The sequence below is a fragment of the Pseudophryne corroboree genome, chromosome 12 (genome assembly GCF_028390025.1).
Source record: "Pseudophryne corroboree isolate aPseCor3 chromosome 12, aPseCor3.hap2, whole genome shotgun sequence".
Classification (NCBI taxonomy): domain Eukaryota; kingdom Metazoa; phylum Chordata; class Amphibia; order Anura; family Myobatrachidae; genus Pseudophryne; species Pseudophryne corroboree.
In genome coordinates, this window is record NC_086455.1 from 73,710,970 (window position 1) to 73,734,398 (window position 23,429).

General features: G+C 45.5%; 1 protein-coding gene across 1 annotated transcript in view; it reads left to right on the forward strand.

Annotated features, from left to right (window-relative positions):
* DNAL1 (dynein axonemal light chain 1) overlaps positions 1 to 23,429 on the forward strand; it is a 165,049-nt gene that overhangs the window by 68,390 nt on the left and 73,230 nt on the right. Inside the window, exon 4 of the mRNA XM_063947646.1 lies at positions 3,126 to 3,181. Within this exon, the coding sequence (XP_063803716.1) occupies positions 3,126 to 3,181 (56 nt within the window). The remainder of the gene's footprint in view (positions 1 to 3,125; positions 3,182 to 23,429) is intronic.

Sequence of the window (23,429 nt, forward strand, 5' to 3'; positions counted from 1 at the left end):
CTGTGTCACTTCCACCGCGTCTGGGAGAGCTCCTGCCAGGATACCTGGGTAAAAAGCCTCACCTCTGAGGGCTACAAGCTGGAGTTCGACGTCGCTTTTCCCCAAACGCGTGCTACGCGGCAACAGGCAGTCCAAAAATTGGTCCAGTCTCAAGTCATTGTTCCTGTGCCACTGCAACAACAGGGAAAGGGTTACTACTCCAACCTGTTTGTGGTACTGACATTGGACGTTCAGTAAGGCCCTTTTTGGATCTAAAATCCTTGAACCCTTGCCTAAAGGTTATCAAGTTCTGGGGGGAATAATTGCGAGCAGTGCTTGCAGGCCTGGAAGACTGGAAGCTTTTATTGCTCCATTTAGACCGCACTATCCAACTTCTGTCATGCAATGGGTGGATCCTCAACTTACAGAAGTCCCACTTGGAGCCATCTCAGAGGCTCCTGTTCCTGGGGATGTTGCTGGATACTGTGGCCCAGAAGGTGTTTCTACCAGAGGACATGGCGAAAACACTTCAGGAGATGGTCTGCATGGTGCTTCGACCTACTCGAGTGTCCGTACATCTTTGCATAAGATGGTTAGGAAAGATGGTTGCCTCATACGAGGCGATCCAGTATGTGCGGTTCCATGCCAGAACGTTTCAGTTGGATCTCCTGAGCAAGTGGTCCGGCTCACATCTACAGATGCACTGGATGATTCAGCTGTCACCTCAGGCCAGGATTTCCCTCCTGTGGTGGCTACAGTCCTCCAATCTCCTGGAAGGCCAGAGTTTCGGGATTCAGGATTGGACCCTCCTCACGACGGATGTGAGTCTGAGAGGATGGGGAGCTGTCCCCCAAGGGGCGCAGTTCCAGGGCAGGTGGTCAGCCCACAAAAGCCTCCTTTCAATCAACATTCTGGAACTTCGGGCGATCTACAAAGCTCTGCTTCAAGGATCACGCAATCCAGGTACAGTCGGACAACGCCACGGCGGAGGCATATATCAATCGACAAGGGGGGAAAGAATAAACAGAACCTGCATGCGAGAGGTGTCAAAGATATTCCTCTGGGCAGAAAAAAATGCAAGAGCCATGCCGGCAATCTTCGTTCCGGGTGTTGGCAACTGGGAGGCGGACTTCCTGAGCCGTCATGATCTCCACCCGGGGGAGTGGGGGCTCCACCATCTGGTGTTCCAGCAGATCGACTGGTGGGGTTGCCCACAAATAGACATGATGGCTTCTCGTCTCAACAAGAAACTTCCCTGCTATTGCTCACGAACCAGGGACCCTCAGGCGAGGGCAGTGGACGCATTGGCGTCTCCTTGGCCGTACCGGCTAGTATACCTGTTTCCTCCGATCCCATTGCTCCCAAGGGTGCTATAGCGAATCAGGAATCAAGATGTCCAGGCAATTCTGATTGCCCCGGATTGGCCTCGGAGGGCGTGGTATGCGGATCCTCTGGACATGTCCATCGAAGACTTTTGTCCTCTACCACTCAACAAGGACCGTTCGTCTACCCGGACTTATGGCGACTTTGTTTGATGGCATGTAGGTTATGCGGAACATCCTAGCTCACAAGGGCCTTACCTAAAAGGTTATTGCTACCATGGTTCAGGCCAGGAAACCTGTGACGTCAAAACACTTTCATATCTGGAGGAGATATGTCTCTTGATGCGAGGAACACACATATCCTCCTGCAGAGTTTCACTTGGGACGTTTCTTACATTTCCTGCAGGCTGGTGTGGATGAGGGCTTACGTCCGGGTTCCATTAAGGTCCAGATTTCAGCTCTCTCAATTTTCTTTCAGAAGAAATTGACAGTGTTGCCAGAAGTTCAGACCTTCTTGCAAGGGGTACTCCACATACAACCTCCTTTTGTGCTGCCTACTGCACCCTGGGATTTGGATGTAGTGTTAGAATTTCTACAGTCCTCCTGGTTTGAACGTCTGATGACGGTAGAAGACAAGTACCTCACGTGGAAGACAGTGATGTTACTGGCCCTGGCCTCTGCTCGATGTGTCTCGGAATTCGGGGCCTTATCGTGTAAAAGTCTGTACTTGGTCTTTTACGAGGACAGAGCGGAGCTCCGGACTTGACAGCAGTTCCTTCCCGAAGGTGGTCTCCGCGTTTCACTTCAATCAACCTATTGTAATTCCGTCCAGTTCTGGCGCTTCTGCTGCTCCAGAGGCTTTGTATGGTGTGCGTGCCTTGAGGATCTATGTCAAGCGCACGGCTCAGGTCAGAAGAACGGATTCCTTGTTCATGCTCTATGATGCGCAGAAAAAGGGTTGCCCTGCTTCAAAGCAGTCCATTGCTCGTTGGATTAGGCTTACTATCCAACAGGCCTATGTCTCGGCAGCCTTACTTGTTCCTAAGTCTCTGAAGGCCCACTCTACAAGATCAGTGGGCTCTTCCTGGGTGGCTGCCCGTGGAGTCTCGGCCTTGCAACTTTGCCGAGCTGCTACCTGGTCGGGGAAGAACCCCTTTGTGAAGTTCTACAAGTTTGATACCCTGGCCAACGAGGATACCCAGTTTGGGCAGGCGGTGCTGCAGCAGTCTCTGCACTTTCCTGCCTGTTCTGGAAGCTTTGTGATGTCCCCATCATACTAGTTTCCCCCAATATCCCTTATGGATGCTAGAGAAAATAGGATTTTAATACCTACCGGCAAATCCTTTTCTCGTAGTCCATAAGGGATATTGGGCTCCCACCTCAGTGCGTTGACTTTTCTGCAGGTTCTTGTTCTATAGTTACCTGTTCAGCTGTTGTTGTTGCCAGCCGTTGCTAGTTGTTCTATGTTAGTAGTGTGCTGGTATGTAAATCTCGCCAACTTTTGTTCCCATGATCTTTCTCTTATATATGTCCTTTCTCCTTCGAGCATGGTTTTTACCTATAACTGCCTGTGGGAGCATAGAAGGGAGGAGCCAGCACATCCTGTTGAAGAAATTTAAAGTGCACTGGCTCCTTTGGACCCAGTTTATACCCCATCGTACTAGTTTCCCCCAATATCCCTTATGGAATACGAGAAAGGGATTTACCGGTAGGTATTAAAATCCTATTTTTAGCACTAGTATAGGACACTTTTGAAGTCACCTATAAATTGTTAGCCTGTGTGTCTTAAACATCTGAAATATTTTTTTCTCTCTCTTTCCTAAGGAAGTTATCCCTTTCCACCAACTGCATTGAAAAAATAGCCAACCTGAATGGATTGAGTAAGTGCAACATTTCCTGCCTATCTTTCCTGAATGATTAAACTTCTACATCTACAAATTACAGGTCGACAGGCATAATGTCAACATGGTCAAAAGGTCGACTTTTCAATGGTCGACAGTAAAAGGTCAAAATTACTTAACAAACAAACAAAAAAAACGTATTTTAATTTTTACATGCCTTACTTTACGATCCATGTGGACTACGATTGGGAATAGTAACCTGTGCCGAGCACTACAGTAGTGGAGAAAGGCACCTTGTGAGGGGACGCGGTGCACTGATTGGGGTTCTTGGTCACTTTATGGAATAAATCGCACCAAAACAACAAAATAAACCTCATGTCGAACTTATCTTTGTCAACATTTTTGCTGTGTCTACCTTTTTTGGGTGTCGACCTTGTGCCTGTTGACCTTTTTGGGGGGTCGATCTAGACACTGGAACTTAGACAGCCATGCCCCAAATAACATGCCTGATGTTGTCAGTAATCCATTCTGTAGAGGCATTGCTTTCTAAGACCAAAATAAATTGTATTCGCTTTATATGAGCATTGTCCAAGATTCAGAGATATATGCAAAAAATTGGCTTTGCATACATCTTTGTGATGTTTTGAGACCTGGGCTGGACCTGTGCTACACATGTGCAGATCTGTGGCAGCATGATTGTCATGCTGCAGCAGTTAAAAGGTGTCAACAGCCAGCGAAATGCACGTTTTCTGGGGGCTACGTCCTTGGATGCAACTTCAGTGGCCCTGGCTGGGTGAAAATACTGGCCACCATAATTACCCCGAGGGTTACTCGGATGCCCGATGTTCACACAGATGACACGTTGCTGCGTTTTTGTATGCAGTAGCAGATCAAAGGAACCGGCAAGAGGCGGCGTTACACAAGACTCCTTCCTGTGGCATTAGCATATTTTAGCTTGTTATTGGCCAGAAGTGGAATAGTTCTCTTAAACCAGTTTCTGACTAGCAAAAATTTCCCAGATTATTGCACATGAACGCGCATCAACCCGGCAAGGGAATTACCAAAACACAAGTTTACAATGAATATGGATCACCAATAATGCAAAATAGAAAATTATGTTCCTAGTATAAAAGAGGGAATACTTATTGTAATTGTATGTATGTAAACACTAGAAGCCTAAAGACCCATATAGACGGGCCGATGTGGGAGAGATGTGTGCTGAGCGAATCGCTCACCACAGCGCGTTCTGTGCTGAGCGTGCGGGGGGAGACGGGGGGGCGCTCACTTCACCCAGCGGGTGAAGTGAGCAACCTGCTAGATTGGTCTGCCGTGCAGGCCAATCTAGCACCAGCGATAGCGATGCGCGGGTGTCACAACTGAGGGTTTTGGCTGACAGGAGAAAGCCTCAGTTGTAGGGGCTGAGAGGAACTTAAACCGGGGAGGTTTAATCAGACCCCTGGACATGTAAGTGTTAAAAGGAAACCCGAAGGTGTGACCATGACAACCAGGTAAAAGTCAAAATAAAAGTTTATTAACAGACTCCGTGTAAACAAACAGCATTCAAGGTAAATAATGGCAATGATAAATAATATGATTCCTGGAGCACTCTGACCATGAAATGGTTTCACAGGACACTGGTAGGTTAAGAACAGCTGTTACAGTCCTTAGATGGAATAACCTTACCAGGCCTGGCTGTAGTAGTGAAGATATCCAAGGAACATGCCAGTAGATGGAACAGATGAAGTTGGTAACTTGAATCAGCTGTTGTATTTGCTGGATGGAACCAGCCAGATGGTAAGACACGGAGTGGATGCGGAGTAGAATCAGCCAGATGATAAAGTCACTGAATAAATGCTGGGTAGAACCAGCCAGGTGATGAAACACGGATTGAATATAGTAAGATGCTAGGAAGCGTGGAAACAGAGGAGTTGAAGGATGATTACCGGTGGTAGTGGATACTGCTGGAAGCAGATGAAAATAGCTGGAAGCTGGAAACTCGATCAGCCACGGAGGACTGCAGAGTCAGGCTGCACCGCAGGATGGTAGGCAGGTGCGGGTCTCTTTAGTGGATGCTGGAGACAGGAGCTGGAACCTGGAAACACAACCACAGGAGAGAGACTGGAACAAGGTATGACAAACAAAGCACTGACCATTTCCTGGCCCAGGCACAGGATACTTATACCTGCAGCAATGCAGGCATTGGCTGGGCAATTATGCAGATTTCCAGGCAGTGGATTGGAGGAACTGAAGCATGTGATTAGATCCAACATGGCTGCGCCCATGTTAGAACTTGGAGGGAAACTGGCTTGGGAAACCATGTGGAAACATAACTGTAATGGCGGCGCCGGCCACAGAGGACAGGAGACGCCAGACTGACAGATGTATGCTGAGACTCGTGGATGACAGCGGAGGCCGCGGCAGGCATGGAACACCACACTGACAACCTGCACTTATAACACAAGAGCGGCGGCGGAGGCCGCGGAGGACAGGAGACGCCATGCAGGATTCAAACATGGCGCCGCTGTGACAGCGTCTCAGCGTGACAGGAGGGATATGCAGTATGTGGATACAGATGATATCCGGCCTTGGAACGCTGAGCCAGCTTCAGGAGACATCTGAAAGGCAAGTAATGGCGTCCAGATACCCGGATCGTGACAGCGGGGCTGCGCATCGCTATCGCTGTAGGGGGCAGACACGGAGCGATAATGCTTTAATTCTAAGCAATCTAGTCAAATTGCTTAGAATATCGCTCCGTGAGTACCCCCCTTTACAGGGAAAAAGGGGGAACTAGAAGTCCTCACAGCAAACAAACAGTACAATATTATACTGGTGAAACTCAGAAAATTAGAATAGCGTGCAAAAGTTCATTTATTTCAGTAATCCAACGTAAAAGGTGAAACTAATATTATATAGACATATTACATGCAAAGTGAGATATTTCAAGCCTTTATTTGTTATAATTTTGATGATTGTGGCTCACAGCTTAAGAAAACCCCAAATCCAAAATCTCAGAAAATTAGACTATTACATAAAATCAATAAAAAAGGATTTTAAATACAGAAATATCGGCCCTCTGAAAAGTATAATCATGCACATGTACTCAGTTTGGGCCCCTTTTGCATGAATTACTGCCTCAATGCGGCGTGGCATGGATTCTATCAGGCTGTGGCACTGCTGAGGTGTGATGGATGACCAGCATGCTTCAATAGCGGCCTTCAGCTCTTCTGCATTGTTCGATCTCATGTCTCATCTTTCTCTTGGCAATGCCCCATAGATAATTTTTTTCTTTATCCCAGGTAAGACACTTCTGATGATGTTTGTTGTTCAGGAACGGCTTGACAAGAGGAATACGACATTTGAAGCCCATGGCTAAGATCTGTGTGTGTGGTGGCTCTTGATGCACTAACTCCAGCCTCAGTCCACTCCGTGAAGCTCCCCCACACTTTGAATGGCCTTTCTTTTTCATCCACTAGGGGTCACTGGAGTACTCTTGGGGATATGGACGGCTTCTGCAGGAACAAGGCACTGAATAATTAAATTTAGAACTCTCCTCCCCTCCATATCCCAGAGTACCTCAGTGTTTTTTCTGCGCTCATTGTAGCAACAAGGCTTGTGGAGCTTATCCACACTACTTTTGAATATTTTTATTTTTATTTTGGGCGAAGTAGACCAGCAGTCAGATAGTGACGATTTTGACAGCCGGGGCATTGATAATCTCATCAGAGCAGTGCGTCAGTCTCTGAAGTTTACAGAAACTGAGGAGCCTCTGGCAAATGATGAAGTCGTCTTTACTAAACGACAGAGAACTCCAATGTGTTTTCCTGTTTCGGAATCTCTTAATAAGATGTTACTAGAAACAGGAAAGAATCCGGATAAACGGTTTTCTATACCTTGCAGATTTAAGTCTAGTTACCCGTTTCCAGAGTCTGTGACAGCTACATGGGAGAATCCGCCATTGGTGGATTCGTCTGTGTCTAAACTTACAAAGAAATTAACCATACCAGTACCAACTGCTACTACTCTTAAAGACCCTTCGGATCGTAAAATAGAAGCTATGCTAAAGTCCATGTATATAGCAGCAGGAGTGTTGCTTAGGCCTGGGTTGGTTGGCATTTGGGTAACTAAGGCGCTAATGGTATGGATAACAGAACTCAAGTCTGCCTTACGTGACGATCACCTTATACTTCTCGCTGATCAAATCTGGGAAGCTGCTGATTATCTATGTACAGCTTCTACTGACGTCTGTCAGCTCACTTCTCGCCTTTCATCGTCACTAGTTACAGCACGACGAGCACTCTGGTTGCGTTCTTGGCAAGCGGAGGCGGAGGTCAAAAGAGGTATAGAGGCGTTACCTTACGGTGGCGAGAAGTTGTTTGGTCCTGAATTGGACAAATGGATTTCTGAGGCCACGGGAGGGAAGTCTGTTTTCTTATCATTGCCTCCAACAGTACCTAGACGGAGATACTCTGGACCTGCGTTCAAAGCCTTTATACCTCAGTCCTTTTTTGGGGGCGTGGCAGAGGAACAGCCATGCCTGGTAGACGAGGTCAAGGACGTGGTTTCCAACAAACTAACACCAGTCGTCAGGACGCTAAGGTCACCGACAAGCCAGTGGCATGACGGGCTCCTAGCCCATATCGAATCTCCAATTGTGGGAGCACGCCTTCAGACGTTCCAGTTGGCGTGGCTCCAGACGTCCACAGATGGGTGGATCCGCAATTTAGTGTTAAAAGGTTACAAAATAGAGTTCGACTGTCTCCCGCCACTGCGGTTTTTCAAGACAGGACTGCCTGTGTCGGACGACAAGAGGGCGGTTCTGCAAATTGCCATTCAGTTTCTGCTGGATGCAGCAGTTTTGATTCCGGTCCCTGTACACCAACAAGGTCAGAGTTATTATTCCAGTCTGTTTGTGGTACCAAAGCTGGATGGCTCGGTCAGGCCAATATTAAACTTAAAGGGTCTCAATCAGTACGTCACTTACTACAGATTCAAGATGGAATCTCTGCGGTCAGTAATTGCAGGTTTAGAGCCGCATGAATTCATGATTGCACTGGATCTCAAGGATGCGTACTTACTCATTCCGATTTGGCCACCTCATCAGAGGTTCTTGCGGTTTGCAATACGGCAGAACCATTACCAGTTTCAGGCTCTACCGTTTGCCCTCTCGTCAGTGCCTCGGGTATTCACCAGGGTGATGTCTGTGATGATAGCTCATCTCAGATCCCTGGGAGTGATAATAGTTCCGTACTTGGACGATTTGCACATCAAAGCTCCGTCTCAACAGATGCTCCTCCAACATGCGTTGCTAATGTACAATGTACTGGTTCAGCACGGTTGGATTGTCAACTTCAAGAAATCACATCTGATTCCGTCTCAATGACTTCAATTCCTAGGTATGATTCTCGATACGGTAAATCAAAGAATTTACCTACCAGAACAGAAAGTACAGGTTATTCATCATCTGGTACAATTAGTGCTCAAGCCACGCACAGTCTCGGTACATTTGTGCATTCGCCTCTTAGGCACAATGGTGGCGGCTTTCGAAGCGCTTCAGTTCGGGAGATTTCACTCACGTCCTTTTCAACTGGATGTGCTCGCACAGTGGTCGGGCTCGCATCTGCAGATTCACCACAGGGTGAGGTTGTCTCTACTCTGGTGGCTCAAGGTACACAATCTAACCGCAGGGAAATGGTTCGGCACCTGGAATTGGATAATTCTAACGACGGACGCGAGTCTCAGAGGTTGGGGAGCTGTAGTTCAAAATTGTCAGCTCCAGGGTCTCTGGGCGGATCACGAAAGATTGCTGTCTATAAATGTCCTGGAACTCCGGGCAATTTACAATGCGCTACGACAAGCAGTGCACATGCTTCGGTCTCAGACTGTTCAGGTGCAGTCAGACAATACGACGGCGGTCGCATACATCAACAAACAAGGAGGAACGAGAAGCCGCATGGCAATGCGGGAAGTAGCTTGAATCCTCAATTGGGTCGAGCATCACCAAGTGATATTGTCGGCAGTGTTCATTCCGGGAGTGGACAACTGGGAGGCGGATTATCTCAGCCGTCGGGATTTTCATCCAGGAGAATGGGCATTAAATCCAGAAGTGTTTCACATGTTGGTCCAGAGGTGGGGTTACCCTCAAGTGGACCTGATGGCATCTCGCCACAATCACCAAACGCCCCAGTATGTGTCCAGAACGCGAGATCCAAAGGCAGTGACGGTGGATGCTCTCACCATCGCGTGGCCGTACAGCCTCGTGTATCTGTTTCCACCGTTTCTGCTGCTCCCTCTGTTGCTAAAACGGATCAAAAGAGAGTCCGTCACAGTCATACTAGTGGCGCCTCATTGGCCTCTGAGAGCTTGGTTCTCGGATCTCCGCGGACTACTCGCAGACGATCCTTGGCCGCTCCCACTACGTACGGACCTGTTACAACAGGGTCCGTTCCTTTACCCCGATTTAGCTCGGCTGCGTTTGACGGGGTGGCTGTTGAGACCGCCCTCTTAAGAAGAGAGGGCATTCCAGAATCGGTTATTCCAACCATGTTACGAGCTAGGAAGCCGGTTACGGCAGCTCATTATTCCAGAATTTGGCGTCTATATAGCTTGGTGTGAAGATCGGAAGTTTCCGACATCATCTTTCAAGTTATCCCATCTTTTGTTATTTCTACAGATGGGGTTAGATGGAGGACTGCGTTTATCTACACTAAAGGTGCAGGTATCTGCGTTGTCAATTTACTTTCAAAGACTATTGGCTCTATTGCCGTCGGTACACACTTTTCTGCAAGGTGTCCTCAGAGTACAGCCTCCATTCATTCCACCTACAGCGCTATGGGACTTGAATCTGGTTTTAGATTTATTACAGTCTTCATATTTTGAACCCTTACAACAAGTGGATCTTAAGTTTCTCACTTGGAAAACAATTTTTCTACTAGCCTTAGCTTCAGCAAGGTGTGTTTCAGATTTGGTTGCCTTGTCATGCAAGCCACCGTATTTGGTGTTTCATGATGACAGAGCGGAACTTCGGATGAATCCCGCTTTCTTACCAAAGGTAGTGTCTTCTTTTCACATCAATCAGCCAATAGTAGTTCCTGTGTTGACAGGAAATTCTGGAACCTTGGATGTGGTTCGCGCATTACGCGTTTATGTATCCCGAACTTCTACAGTTCGTAAGACGGATACGTTGTTCTCTATGATGCTGCCAAGACGGGTTGGCCAGCTTCTAAGCAGACTTTATCCAGATGGATTAAACTGACCATTCGTCAGGCTTACCTTCATGCTAGGTTACAGCCGCCTACATCAGTAACAGCTCATTCCACACGTTCTGTGGGAACTTCGTGGGCAGCTGGTCGTGGGGCTTCTACGACGCAGCTTTGCCGTGCAGCTACGTGGTCATCAGTGCACACGTTTGTGCGCTTTTATAAGTTTGATACGTTTGCGGCATCAGCATCTAGCTTTGGCCGCCTAGTGTTACAGGTGCCAAACAGCTCTCCCGCCCACGGGGGAAGCTTTGGTACGTCCCAAGAGTACTCCAGTGACCCCTAGTGGATGAAAAGGAAAATAGGATTTTGGTACTTACCAGGTAAATCCTTTTCTTTGAATCCATAGGGGGCACTGATCGCCCACCCAGAGCAGTTTTACCTGGTTTGTGGTAAGTTCAGAGGATCTTATGGTAACACATTCTCACCGACTGGTTCAAAGTTTCAAGTTCTAGCGGTTATAGTGCCAACTGTTTAGTTGTCAGTCACGTTATGTGTCAACTTTATTGTTGTCCGTTACGTTATATGTAATTCTCCATTGTCAACCTCTCTATAGCTCCTGTTCGGCTCAGTAAAAAACACTGAGGTACTTTGGGATATGGAGGGGAGGAGAGTTCTAAATTTATTTATTCAGTGCCTTGTTCCTGCGGAAGCCGTCCATATCCCCAAGAGTACTCCAGTGCCCCCTATGGATTCAAAGAAAAGGATTTACCTGGTAAGTACCAAAATCCTATTTTTCCTCACAAGAAAAAAAAAAAACTGGTCTGTTGCTCAGTGGTCCAAAGTCCTCTTTTTTTCTGATACAAGCAAATTTTGCATCTCATTTGGAAACCAATGTCCCAGAGTATGGAGGAAGAATGGAGAGGCACACAATCCAAGATGCTTGAAGTCCAGTGTGAAGTTTCCACAGTCTGTGTTGATTTGGGGAGCCATGCTGCTGGTGTTGGTCCACTGTGCTTTATTAAGTCCGGAGTCAACGCAGCCGTCTAGGACATTTTAGAGCACTTCATGCTTACTTCAGCAGACAAGCTTCATGGAGATGCTGACTTCATTTTCCAGCAGGACTTGGCACCTGCCCACACTGTCAAACGTACCAAAACCTGGGTCAATGACCGTGGGATTATTGTGCTGGATTGGCCAGCAAACTCACCTGACCTGAACCCCATAGAGAATCTATGGGGAATTGCCAAGAGAAAGATGAGAGACATGAGACCGAACAATGCAGAAGAGCTGAAGGCCGCTATTGAAGCATCTTGGGCTTCCATAACACCTCAGCAGTTCCACAAGCTGATAGAATCCATGCCATTCCGCATTGAGGCAGTAATTCATGCAAAAGGGGCCCAAACCAAGTACTGAGTACAAAAAAGTTTGTGTGTTCTGGCGCAGTGTACAGGTATCGGCCCAATCTCACTCCTCGTGATCCGCCCAACCCCGGATCACACAAAATGGTATCAAGCAAAAGGGTGATGAGGAGAGATCAAAGGCGCTACTCAACAAAATACAATGATAAAAATATTAAATATACATCACATGAGTTCTTTGTGTGAATTTCTCTTTCACCAATGTCAAAGATGATTTTTCTTTTTTTGGTTTTCAATTCAGCAACTCCCAGATGTTACATGCATAGAGAAAACAACAGAAACACAGAATGTGTAGTATTGTTTGCCACAGTATAATGATTAAAATGTCCCGTGACTTCCTCCAATGGAAACAGAGCCCTGTATGGTGGGGATCTTGATAGTAGAGAAAAGGATAGTTCCCCACACCTCCTCATATCAACGTAAACGTACCAAGACTCACTTAAAGGGATATAACATCATGTCTATCAAGGTATCCTTTATGTTTCTTAATGGCACCAGCAAAATAGAATTAGATTCGTTCAAATTGAACGTACCACACTCACGTTCTTGGTAGATGGATATCCACACGTAGCGGTTTCTTTGGAATGGATGCCAAAGAACTTTTCGCCAAAAAATTATTTATTATCATAAATACATCAGTTATACAAGGTAAAAAATTCTCCTTAAAAGATTCCACAAAATGGTATAAACAAATACTGTGGGTCAGATGTAAAAAGACTGCCACAGGTGAATTCCGGACTAGCACCTATTGTACCACACATGAGATATACCTTGGGAACTTTTGAAGATAAAAAACACGAATGGATCACTGTCTGGAAGCACCAACGCCGTTTCGACACAAGGTCTTTTTGAAAAAAGAAGTCTTTTTCAAGAAAAGACCTTGAAAAAGACCTTGTGTCGAAACGGCGTTGGTGCTTCCAGACAGTGATCCATTCGTGTTTATCTTCAAAAGTTCCCAAGGTATATCTCATGTGTGGTACAATAGGTGCTAGTCCGGAATTCACCTGTGGCAGTCTTTTTACATCTGACCCACAGTATTTGTTTATACCATTTTGTGGAATCATTTAAGGAGAATTTTTTACCTTGTATAACTGATGTATTTATGATAATAAATTATTTTTTGGAGAAAAGTTCTTTTGCATCCATTCCAAAGAAACCGCTACGTGTGGATATCCATCTACCAAGAACGTGAGTGTGGTACGTTCAATTTGAACGAATCTAATTCTATTTTGCTGGTGCCATTAAGAAACATAAAAGATACCTTGATAGACATGATGTTATATCCCTTTAAGTGAGTCTTGGTACGTTTACGTTGATATGAGGAGGTGGTGAGGAACTATCCTTTTCTCTACTATCAAGATCCCCACCATACAGGGCTCTGTTTCCATTGGAGGAAGTCACGGGACATTTTAATCATTATACTGTGGCAAACAATACTACACATTCTGTGTTTCTGTTGTTTTCTCTATGCATGTAACATCTGGGAGTTGCTGAATTGAAAACAAAAAAAAGAAAAATCATCTTTGACATTGGTGAAAGAGAAATTCACACAAAGAACTCATGTGATGTATATTTAATATTTTTATCATTGTATTTTGTTGAGTAGCGCCTTTGATCTCTCCTCATCACCCTTTTGCTTGATACCAAGTACTGAGTACATATACATGATTATACTTTTCAGAGAGCTGACATTTCTGTATTTAAAATCCTTTTTTTATTTTATGTAATATTCAAATTTTCTGACATTTTGGATTTAGGGTTTTAAGCTGTGAGCCACAATCAAAGTTATAACAAATAAAGGCTTGAAATGTCACTTTGCATGAAATGAGTCTATAATATTAGTTTCACCTTTTAAGTTGAATAACTGAAATAAATGAACTTTTCACCTGTAGGTATTACTGAAACTTTTTTTTAATTCAATAAGTTTTTATTGGTTTTTTCAATGCTTTAACATTTAAACATTGCCTGAGGCAAACATAACGTACATACATCTACTAGACTAAAACTCTTAACCAGGTAGAGTGTAATATAATCAACAACATGCTTACGGTATTATATAGAAAGCTTAGTGTGATGTGGTGCTAGGTATCCCATTCATAATCATAAATAGCAATAAAGCAGTGGTGATCCGCATTTCCTTTATATTAAACACACATTGTATTTTCTTTTGTCATGGCATTATCGTGCTTTTGGATCCGGCCGACCACGGGCCACTCATCCCAGAGATCCCACACAGAGACCACTCATATCAGACAGAAAAAATAAAAAAAAATAAAAAAACCCCTAGGGTTCAGCAGAATTCAGCCGTGAAGCAAAATAGCGAGAGCTCATCCACTTTCCCCATATAGCAATAAACTTTTTTTCCGCATTCCTGGGGTATTACTGAAACTTGGTGGGATGAAACTCATGATTGGACAGTCAACTTGGAGGGTTATACGCTGTTCAGGAGAGACAGATTAAATAAATGGGGTGGAGGAGTAATGCCTTTTTTAAAAGCTGATGAAGGGAAACATTTGCAATAGGAATGAAAAAACTGGAGACCTTATGGATAGAAACTGCATGCGGAGGAAAGGGAACAGAAAGCTACTAATTGGAATATGCTACAAGCCACCTGATATTTAGGTGCCTGATGAGGAATTATTACTGAAGAAAATAGAAAAAGAGGCAGGATTAGGAGACGTAATAGCGTTGGGAGATTTTAACTATCCAGAGATTAATTTGTCAAATGATTCATGTGATACTGCTAGGGGTAATAGATTTTTAAAGACATTAAACAATCACTACTTACTTCAATTGACAAACCAACTAGGTGCAATGCAATCTTAGACCTGGTTTTAACAAACAAAGGGAATTTTATATAAAATATTATAGTAGGGGAGCCCATGGGAAACAGCGACCACAATATGGTCACATTCAATATCAGTTTTCACAAGCAGTCCTATACAGGCTCAACAAAAACTCTAAACTTTTGCAAAGCCAACTTTTGCCATGACGAGGGAGGCTTTAAGGGATATTGACTGGGAAATTTTGTTTCTAAGCAAGAATACTAGAGAAATGGGATGTTTTAAAAACGTTGCTCACTAGTTGTACTCGTAAGTTCATTCCCATGGGCAGCAAACGAAGGAGTAATAATTCAAACCAATGTGGCTCACTAAAAATATTAAGGAACTAATGGCCATAAAGAGGCGAGCATTTAAAAAGTATAAATCTGACGGGAGGGTGGAGTTATTCCAGTACTATAAGGATTGTAACAAACTATGCAAAAAAGAAATCAGAGTCTAAAAGAGAAACTGAAAAGCTAATAGCAAAAAAAAGTAAATCAAATTTTTTTTTTTATAAAACAACGAAAGATTAAAGAAAGAGAGTATAGGCCCTTTAAAAGGCAATCTGGGTGCCCTAATCAAAGACGACCATGACATAGTGGAGAAATTAAACAAGTTTTTCTCATCTGTATTCACAAGAAAGGACCAGATAGCAGGATTGCAGCATAACCTCAGCAATGATAATGCTTTATTTAAGTGAGGAAGTAGTCTGTGACCGATTAAGAAAAATTAATATTAAATAAGTCACATGGTCCCAACAGAATTCACCCAAGGGTTCTCATGGAGCGCCACTCCGAATTAGCAAGACCCCTATACTTGATTTTCATTGACTCACTTATATCAGGCATTGTCCCTAAAGACAGGCGTATAGCGGAAGTAGTTTGGATATTTAAAAAGGGAAGTAAATCTGAACCGGGTAATTATAAACCAATAAGTCTTACATCCATAGTGGGGAAAGTACTGGAAGGTATTTTAAGGAATAGAATACAGGAATGCCTTGAAACCATTAAGGTTATTAATAGGAACCAACATGGATTTGTGAAGGCTAGATCATGTCAAACTAACTTAATAGGCTTTTATGAAACAGTTAGTGCGAACCTTGATCAGGGCAAAGAGGTGGACGTAATCTTTTTAGACTTTGGTAAAGCTTTCGATACAGTACCTTACGTGAGACTTATCTACAAATTAAGAGAACTTGGGCTAGGGAGCACAATATGCACCTGGGTTAGAAACTGGTTGGATAAAAGGGAGCAGCATTAAATGTAACTTTTTTAAATTGGATTGAAGTACTAAGTGGTGTGCCACAAGGGTCTGTACTTGGATCACTATTGTTCAACATTTTCCAGAAAATTATCTGATAGTAGGTCTAGAGAGCAGAGTGTCTTTTTGCAGACGATACCAAACTGTGTAAGGTCATAAATTCGGAGGGGAATGCCGAGTCTCTTTAGAACAACTTATTTAAACTGGAAACATGGGCGGCAAAATGGAGAATGATGTTCAATGTAGACAAATGCAAAGTAATGTACTTTGGTAGCAAGACTAATAATACTTCCTACATACTAAATGGGGTAAAACTAGGGGATCCTGTACTAGAAAAAAGATTTAGGTGTTCACATACAGTAGATAACAAACTTAGCAGTAGTACCAAAAGTAGGAATGCAGCAAACAAGGTATTAGCATGCATAATGCGGGGAATTGAAGCAAGGGTTGAGTGTGTTATACTCCCATTATATAAATCACTAGTGAGACCACATCTGGAATACTGTGCCAATTTTGGGCACCGTACTACAAAAAGGATATCCTGGGACTAGAAAAGGTTCAGAGACGGGCAACCAAATTGATTAAGCAGATGGAGATGCTAGAATACGAGGAAAGGCTTGCTGGGCTTGGCATGTTTACACTGGAAAAATAGAGATTAAGAGGGCACATGATTAACATTTACAAATATATATAAGGGGTCAATACACAGAGCTAGCGGGGAAATTGTTTATGGCAAGATCATCACAAAGGACACGCGGATACCCACTTAGGTTAGAGGAGAGGAGATTTCACACACAGAGACTGAAAGGTTTCTTCATAGTAACGACCATATGTATTTGGAATTCCCTGCCTGAGAGAATAGTAATGGCGGACTTGGTCGTTGCCTTTTAAGAATGGGCTAGATAAATTCCTAATGGATAAGGATATACAGGGTTATGGTGGTTAAATCATGCAATATAGTATTAAAATAAAATAGAAAAAAAAAATAAGGAATTGACATAACGGCTAAACATTTACCACAGTTAAATTAGTCTTAAACATATTCCAGTGTAGGAGAGCACTAACAGGTTGAACTCGATGGACAAATTGTCTTTTTTCAACTTTAGAAACTATGTTACTATGTAAGTATTATATTTGGTCTTCCTCCACTAGTGGTCAAAGGGAGGACCAATGAGGGTATCCGGATGATAAATAGACAGTGTCTAGTTAGACAGTTAGTAGATAGACACCATATGTTAGACAAACATCAGGTCGACAGGGTCAAAAGGTCGAAATGAAATGGTCGACCTAAAAAAGGTAGACACAAGGTTTTTTTCAATTTGACATGTATTTGGACTTTGTCATACCTTCTCTATCCATGTCTGCATAGAGTTGGTTATAAACCTTGTGGCGAGTGCAGCGAGCCACCGAGCCCAAAGCGTGGCGAGGGTATGCCTTTCTATAATTGGGGGTCCCAGATGAGAAAACTATCCACACAAACCCCCAAAATGAAAAATAAAAATAAAAAAAAATTGTCGTCTACTTTTTTCATGTCGACCTTTTGACCATGTCGACTTTTTGTACTGTCTACTTTTTTTCAGGTCTACCTTTTGACCCTGTCGAGCTATTGACTGTCTAACTAGACACTGTCTATCTGGTATACCACACCCGACAATGAGGTATAGCCTGGAGAGTAGTCTTTGCACCAAATAGCTAATTATTTTTTCCCCAGCAACCCTCTATTCTCTATACCCTGCCCCAAGCCACCAGCTAGCAAGTTTTAAGTTTTGGTGCTGGCAGGAGCGGGCAATGTTTAGAGGTGGACTACTTTTAGTGGTCTTCCATTTCTCTTATTTAATTTGTTTAACTTTTTGACAGAGCCGACCGTGAAAGGTGCCCTATAGGACGCCCACACTGCCGCTCCAATGACCCCAGCGGCGGCAGCACTAGCAACCTGGCAAGGGGACTTCCGGCGCAGAATCCAGGAGGGACACAGCTCACTCATCTCCCAGAGCACGCAGTCGGATGCAAGGAGCCAGTTAAGCGCAGAGCCGCGTAGCAGCAGCGGTTCACTGTGCTGGTTGCGTAGGCCTGGGTGTCCCGCCTCGACAAGCTAGACCACCAGGGCACTTTTGGAATGGGTCCCCGCTGATAGTGGTGACGCCCATTGTCCAGGGTTTTTATACCAGAGGGGGAGGCATGCTCCTCCTGTTTGCCCTCACCAAGCCTTCGCCTCGCTCCCTCATAGTAAACAGTACGCCTCAGGCAGACTCCTCTTTCTCCACTCCTTTAGAATGATGGGCAGACATTTTAGCTGTATTGCTTGCCTAAGCATAGCAAGGAGAGAAGCTTGGGCTCTTGTCCCCCCATAAACCTTGCTCCTAGCGGCCAGATTAATTATATTTCTCTGACGTCCTAGTGGATGCTGGGAACTCCGTAAGGACCATGGGGAATAGCGGCTCCGCAGGAGACAGGGCACATCTAAAGAAAGCTTTAGGATCACCTGGTGTGCACTGGCTCCTCCCCCTATGACCCTCCTCCAAGCCTCAGTTAGATTTTCTGTGCCCGACGAGAAGGGTGCACACTAGGGGCTCTCCTGAGCTCTTTGTGAAAGTTTTAGTTTAGATTTATTATTTTCAGTGAGACCTGCTGGCAACAGGCTCACTGCATCGAGGGACTAAGGGGAGAAGAAGCGAACTCACCTGCGTGCAGAGTGGATTGGGCTTCTTAGGCTACTGGACATTAGCTCCAGAGGGACGATCACAGGTTCAGCCTGGATGGGTCACCGGAGCCGCGCCGCCGGCCCCCTTACAGAGCCAGAAGAGCGAAGAGGTCCGGAAAAATCGGCGGCAGAAGACTTTCCTGTCTTCAGATAAAGGTAGGCGCACAGCACCGCAGCTGTGCGCCATTGCTCTCAGCACACTTCACACTCCGGTCACTGAGGGTGCAGGGCGCTGGGGGGGCAGCGCCCTGAGACGCAATAAATCGATAGAAAACCTTTTATGGCTAAAATAAATGCATCACATATAACTCCTGGGCTATATGGATGCATTTAACCCCTGCCAAAACATACAAGAAAACGGATGATAAGGACGCCGAGAAAGGGGCGGAGCCTATCTCCTCAGCACACTGGCGCCATTTTCCCTCACAGCTCAGTTGGAGGGAAGCTCCCTGGCTCTCCCCTGCAGTCACTACACTACAGAAAGGGGTTAAAAAAGAGAGGGGGGCACAAATTAGGCGCAGTATAAACAATACAGCAGCTATAAAGGGAAAAACACTTATATAAGGTTATCCCTGTATATATATATATATAGCGCTCTGGTGTGTGCTGGCAAACTCTCCCTCTGTCTCCCCAAAGGGCTAGTGGGGTCCTGTCCTCTATCAGAGCATTCCCTGTGTGTGTGCTGTGTGTCGGTACGTTTGTGTCGACATGTATGAGGAGAAAAATTATGAGGAGACGGAGTAGAGTGTCTGTAATAGTGTTGTCACCCCCTGGGGGGTCGACACCTGAGTGGATGTACTGTTGAAATTGCGTGACAGTGTCAGCTTTGTATAAAAGACAGTGGTTGACATGAGACAGCCGGCTACTCAGCTTGTGCATGTCCAGACGTCTCATACAGGGGCTCTAAAGCGCCCGTTACCTCAGATACAGACGCCGACACGGATACTGACTCCTGTGTCGACGGTGAAGAGACAACCGTGATTTCCAATAGGGCCACACATTGCATGATTGAGGCAATGGAAAAAGTTTACACTCTTCTGATAATATAAATACCACCAAAAAAAGGGGTATTATGTTTGGTGAGGAAAAACTTCCTGTAGTTTTCCTGAATCTGAGAAATAAAATGAGGTGTGTGATGATGCGTGGGTTTCCCCCCGATAACAATTGATAATTTCTAAAAAGTTATTGGCAGTATACCTTTTCCCGCCAGAGGTTAGGGTGCGTTGGGAAACACCCCCTAGGGGGGATAAGGCGCTCACACGCTTGTACAAGGGCTCTACCCTCTCTGGAGATGGCCGCCCTTAAGGATCCTGCTGATAGAAAGCAGGAGGGTATCCTAAAATGTATTTACACACATACTGGTGTTATACTGCGACCAGCAATCGCCTCAGCCTGGATGTGCAGTGCTGGGTTGGCGTGGTCGGATTCCCTGACTGGAAATATGATATCCTAGATAAGGACAGTATATTATTGCCTATAGAGCAATTAAAAGATGCATTTCTATATATGCATGATGCACAGCGGAATATTTGCCGACTGGCATCAAGTATAAGTGCGTTGTCCAATTATACCAGTAAAGTGGTCAGGTGATGCGGATTCCAAACGGCATTTGGAAGTATTGCCTTAAAAGAGGGGATGTACCCCAGGTCGCCTCTCAAAATAAGACGCCGTATTATCAGGCGCAGGCCTGGTTGGCAAGCGGACAAAAGGGTTCCTCTTTTCTGCTCGTGACAGAGGGAGAGGAAAATGGCTGCAGAGATCAGCCAGTTCCAAGGAACAGAAACTCTTTTCCGCCTCTGCCAAGCCCTCAGTATGACGCTAGGGCTTTACAAGTTCAGGCACGGTGGGGTCCCGTTCTCAATGAATTTCATTGCGCAGTGGGCTCACTCGCAAGTAGACCCCTGGATCCTTCTGGTAATATTTCAGGGGTACAAATTGAAATTCGAGACGTATCCCCCTCGCCGTTTCCAAAGGTCTGTTTTACCGACGTCTCCCGCTGACAGGGAGGCAAGTTTGGAAACCATTCACAAGCTGTATTCCCAGCAGGTGATAATCAAGGTACCCCTCCTGCAACAGGGAACGGGGTATTATTCCACACTATTGTGGTACCGAAGCCAGACGGCTCGGGAGACCGATTTTAAAATCTAAAATCTTTGAACACTTGCATACAGAGGTTCAAATTCAAAATTGAGTCACTCAGAGCAGTGATTGCAAACCTGGAAGAAGGGGACTACATGATGTCTCGGGACATCAAGGATGCTTACCTTCAGGTCAAAATTTACCCTTCTCACCAAGGGTATTTCAGGTTATGGTACAGAACTGTCACTATCAGTTCGGACGCTGCCGTAGGGATGGTCCACGGCACCCCGGGTCTTTACTGAAGTAATGACCGTAATGATGATATTCCTTCGAAGGAAGGGAATTTTAGTTATCCGTTACTTGGACGATTCCCTGATAAGGGTAAGATCCAGGGAACAGTTGGAGATCGGTGTAACACTATCTCAGGTAGTGTTGCGGCAGCACGATTGGATTCTCAATATTCCAAAATCGCAGCTGGTTCCGACGTCTTGTCTTCTGTTCCTAGGGATGATCCTGGACACAGTCCAGAAAGAAGGTGTTTCTCCCGGAGGAGAAAGCCAGGGAGTTATCCGAGCTAGTCAGGAACCTCCTAAAACCGAACCAAGTCTCAGTGCATCAATGCACAAGGGTTCTGGGTAAAAATGGTGGCTTCCTACAAAGCAATCCCATTCGGCAGATTCCACGCAAGACTTTCCAGTGGAACCTACTGGACAAATGGTCCGGGTCGCATCTTCAGATGCTTCAGCGGATAACCCTGTCACCGGGGACAAGGGTATCCCTCCTGTGGTGGTTGCAGAGTGCTCATCTTCTAGAGCAGGCTTTTTCAACCAGTGTGCCGTGGCACACTAGTGTGCCGCGACCAGTTGCAAGGTGTGCCGCGGAGTCAGAGCCACTTCCTCACCTTCAGAGCAATCTCTTGGCCTGGGCTCTTTTTAGAGGATCAGTCGTGCCACGGTCGTGACCTATGCCTTGAAGATACGCAGTGTGACATCATAGGTCACAGCCACCATGTCTCACCACCCAGCTAGCCCACTAGCCTGCATACAATTCTTCCAGTTCCCACCCGTATACAAAACTTTCCTTGCCCACCACATCCACTCCTGCCTGACCGCCCGCTGCTCAGTATTCGCTCTCCACTATGAACAACCTCTGCAACTGAAGGACAGGGAGGAGGACAGCTGACAGATAGGGGCTAATATTAGTTATCTTATTTCTCCTTTGGGGAGCAAAAGGATTTATGTGGGGAGCAAAAGGATTTATGGGGTGAACAATGTGAATAATTTAATAGGATTTATTTGGGGAGCAATGTGATTTTTTTCTGTGTAGGCCAATGTATTTGTGGATTTTTTTTTTACTGTGAGGGCCAATGTGTGTGTGTTTTTTCCGTGGGGAACTGATGGTGTGCCTTGGCAATTTTAAAATATTGTTCGGTGTGCCGCGAGTTAAAAAAGGTTGAAAATCACTGTTCTAGAGGGCCGCAGATTCGGCATTCGGGACTGGGTCCTGGTGGCCACGGATGCCAGCCTGCGAGGCTGGGGAGCAGTCACACAGGGAAGGAATTTCCAGGGCTTATGGTCAAGCCTGGAGACATCTCTTCATATAAACATTCTGGAACTAAGGGCCATTTACAATGCCCTAAGTCAAGCGAAACCCCTGCTTCAGGGTCAGGCGGTATTGATCCAATCGGACAACATCACGTCAGTCACCCACGTAAACAGACAGGGCGGCACGGGAAGCAGGGGGGCAATGGCAGAAGCTGCAAGGATTCTTCGCTGGGCGGAAAATCATGTGATAGCACTGTCAGCAGTGTTCATTCCGGGAGTGGACAACTGGGAAGCAGACTTCCTCAGCAGACACGACCTTCACCCGGGAGAGTGGGGACTTCACCCAGAAGTCTTCCACCTGATTGTAAACCGTTGGGAAAAACCAAAGGTGGACATAATGGCGTCCCGTCTAAACAAAAAACTAGACAGATATTGCGCCAGGTCAGGGGACCCTCAGGCAATAGCGGTGGACGCTCTGGTAACACCGTGGGTGTACCAGTCAGTGTATGTGTTCCCTCCTCTGCCTCTCATACCAAAAGTACTGAGAATCATAAGAAGGAGAGGAGTAAGAACTATACTCGTGGTTCCGGATTGGCCAAGAAGGACTTGGTATCCGGAACTTCAAGAGATGCTCACGGACGAACCGTGGCCTCTACCTCTAAGAAAGGACCTGCTCCAGCAGGGGCCTTGTCTGTTCCAAGACTTACCGCGGCTGCGTTTGACGGCTTGGCGGTTGAACGCCGGATCCTGAAGGAAAAAGGCATTCCAGATGAAGTCATCCCTACCCTGGTCAAGGCCAGGAAGGACGTAACCGCAAAACATTATCACCGCATTTGGCGAAAATATGTTGCGTGGTGGGAGGCCAAGAAGGCCCCTACAGAGGAATTTCAACTGGGTCGTTTCCTCCATTTCCTGCAAACAGGACTGTCTATGGGCCTAAGATTAGGGCCCATTAAGGTTCAAATTTCGGCCCTGTCGATTTTCTTCCAAAAGGAACTGGCTTCAGTGCCTGAAGTTCAGACATTTGTAAAAGGGGTACTGCATATACAGCCTCCTTTTGTGCCTCCAGTGGCACCTTGGGATCTCAATGTTGTGTTGAGTTTCCTAAAGTCACATTGGTTTGAACTACTCACCACTGTGGACTTAAAATATCTCACATGGAAGGTGACGATGCTGTTAGCCCTGGCTTCAGCCAGGCGTGTGTCAGAACTGGCGGCTTTATCATATAAAAGCCCTTATTTAATATTTCATTCTGACAGGGCAG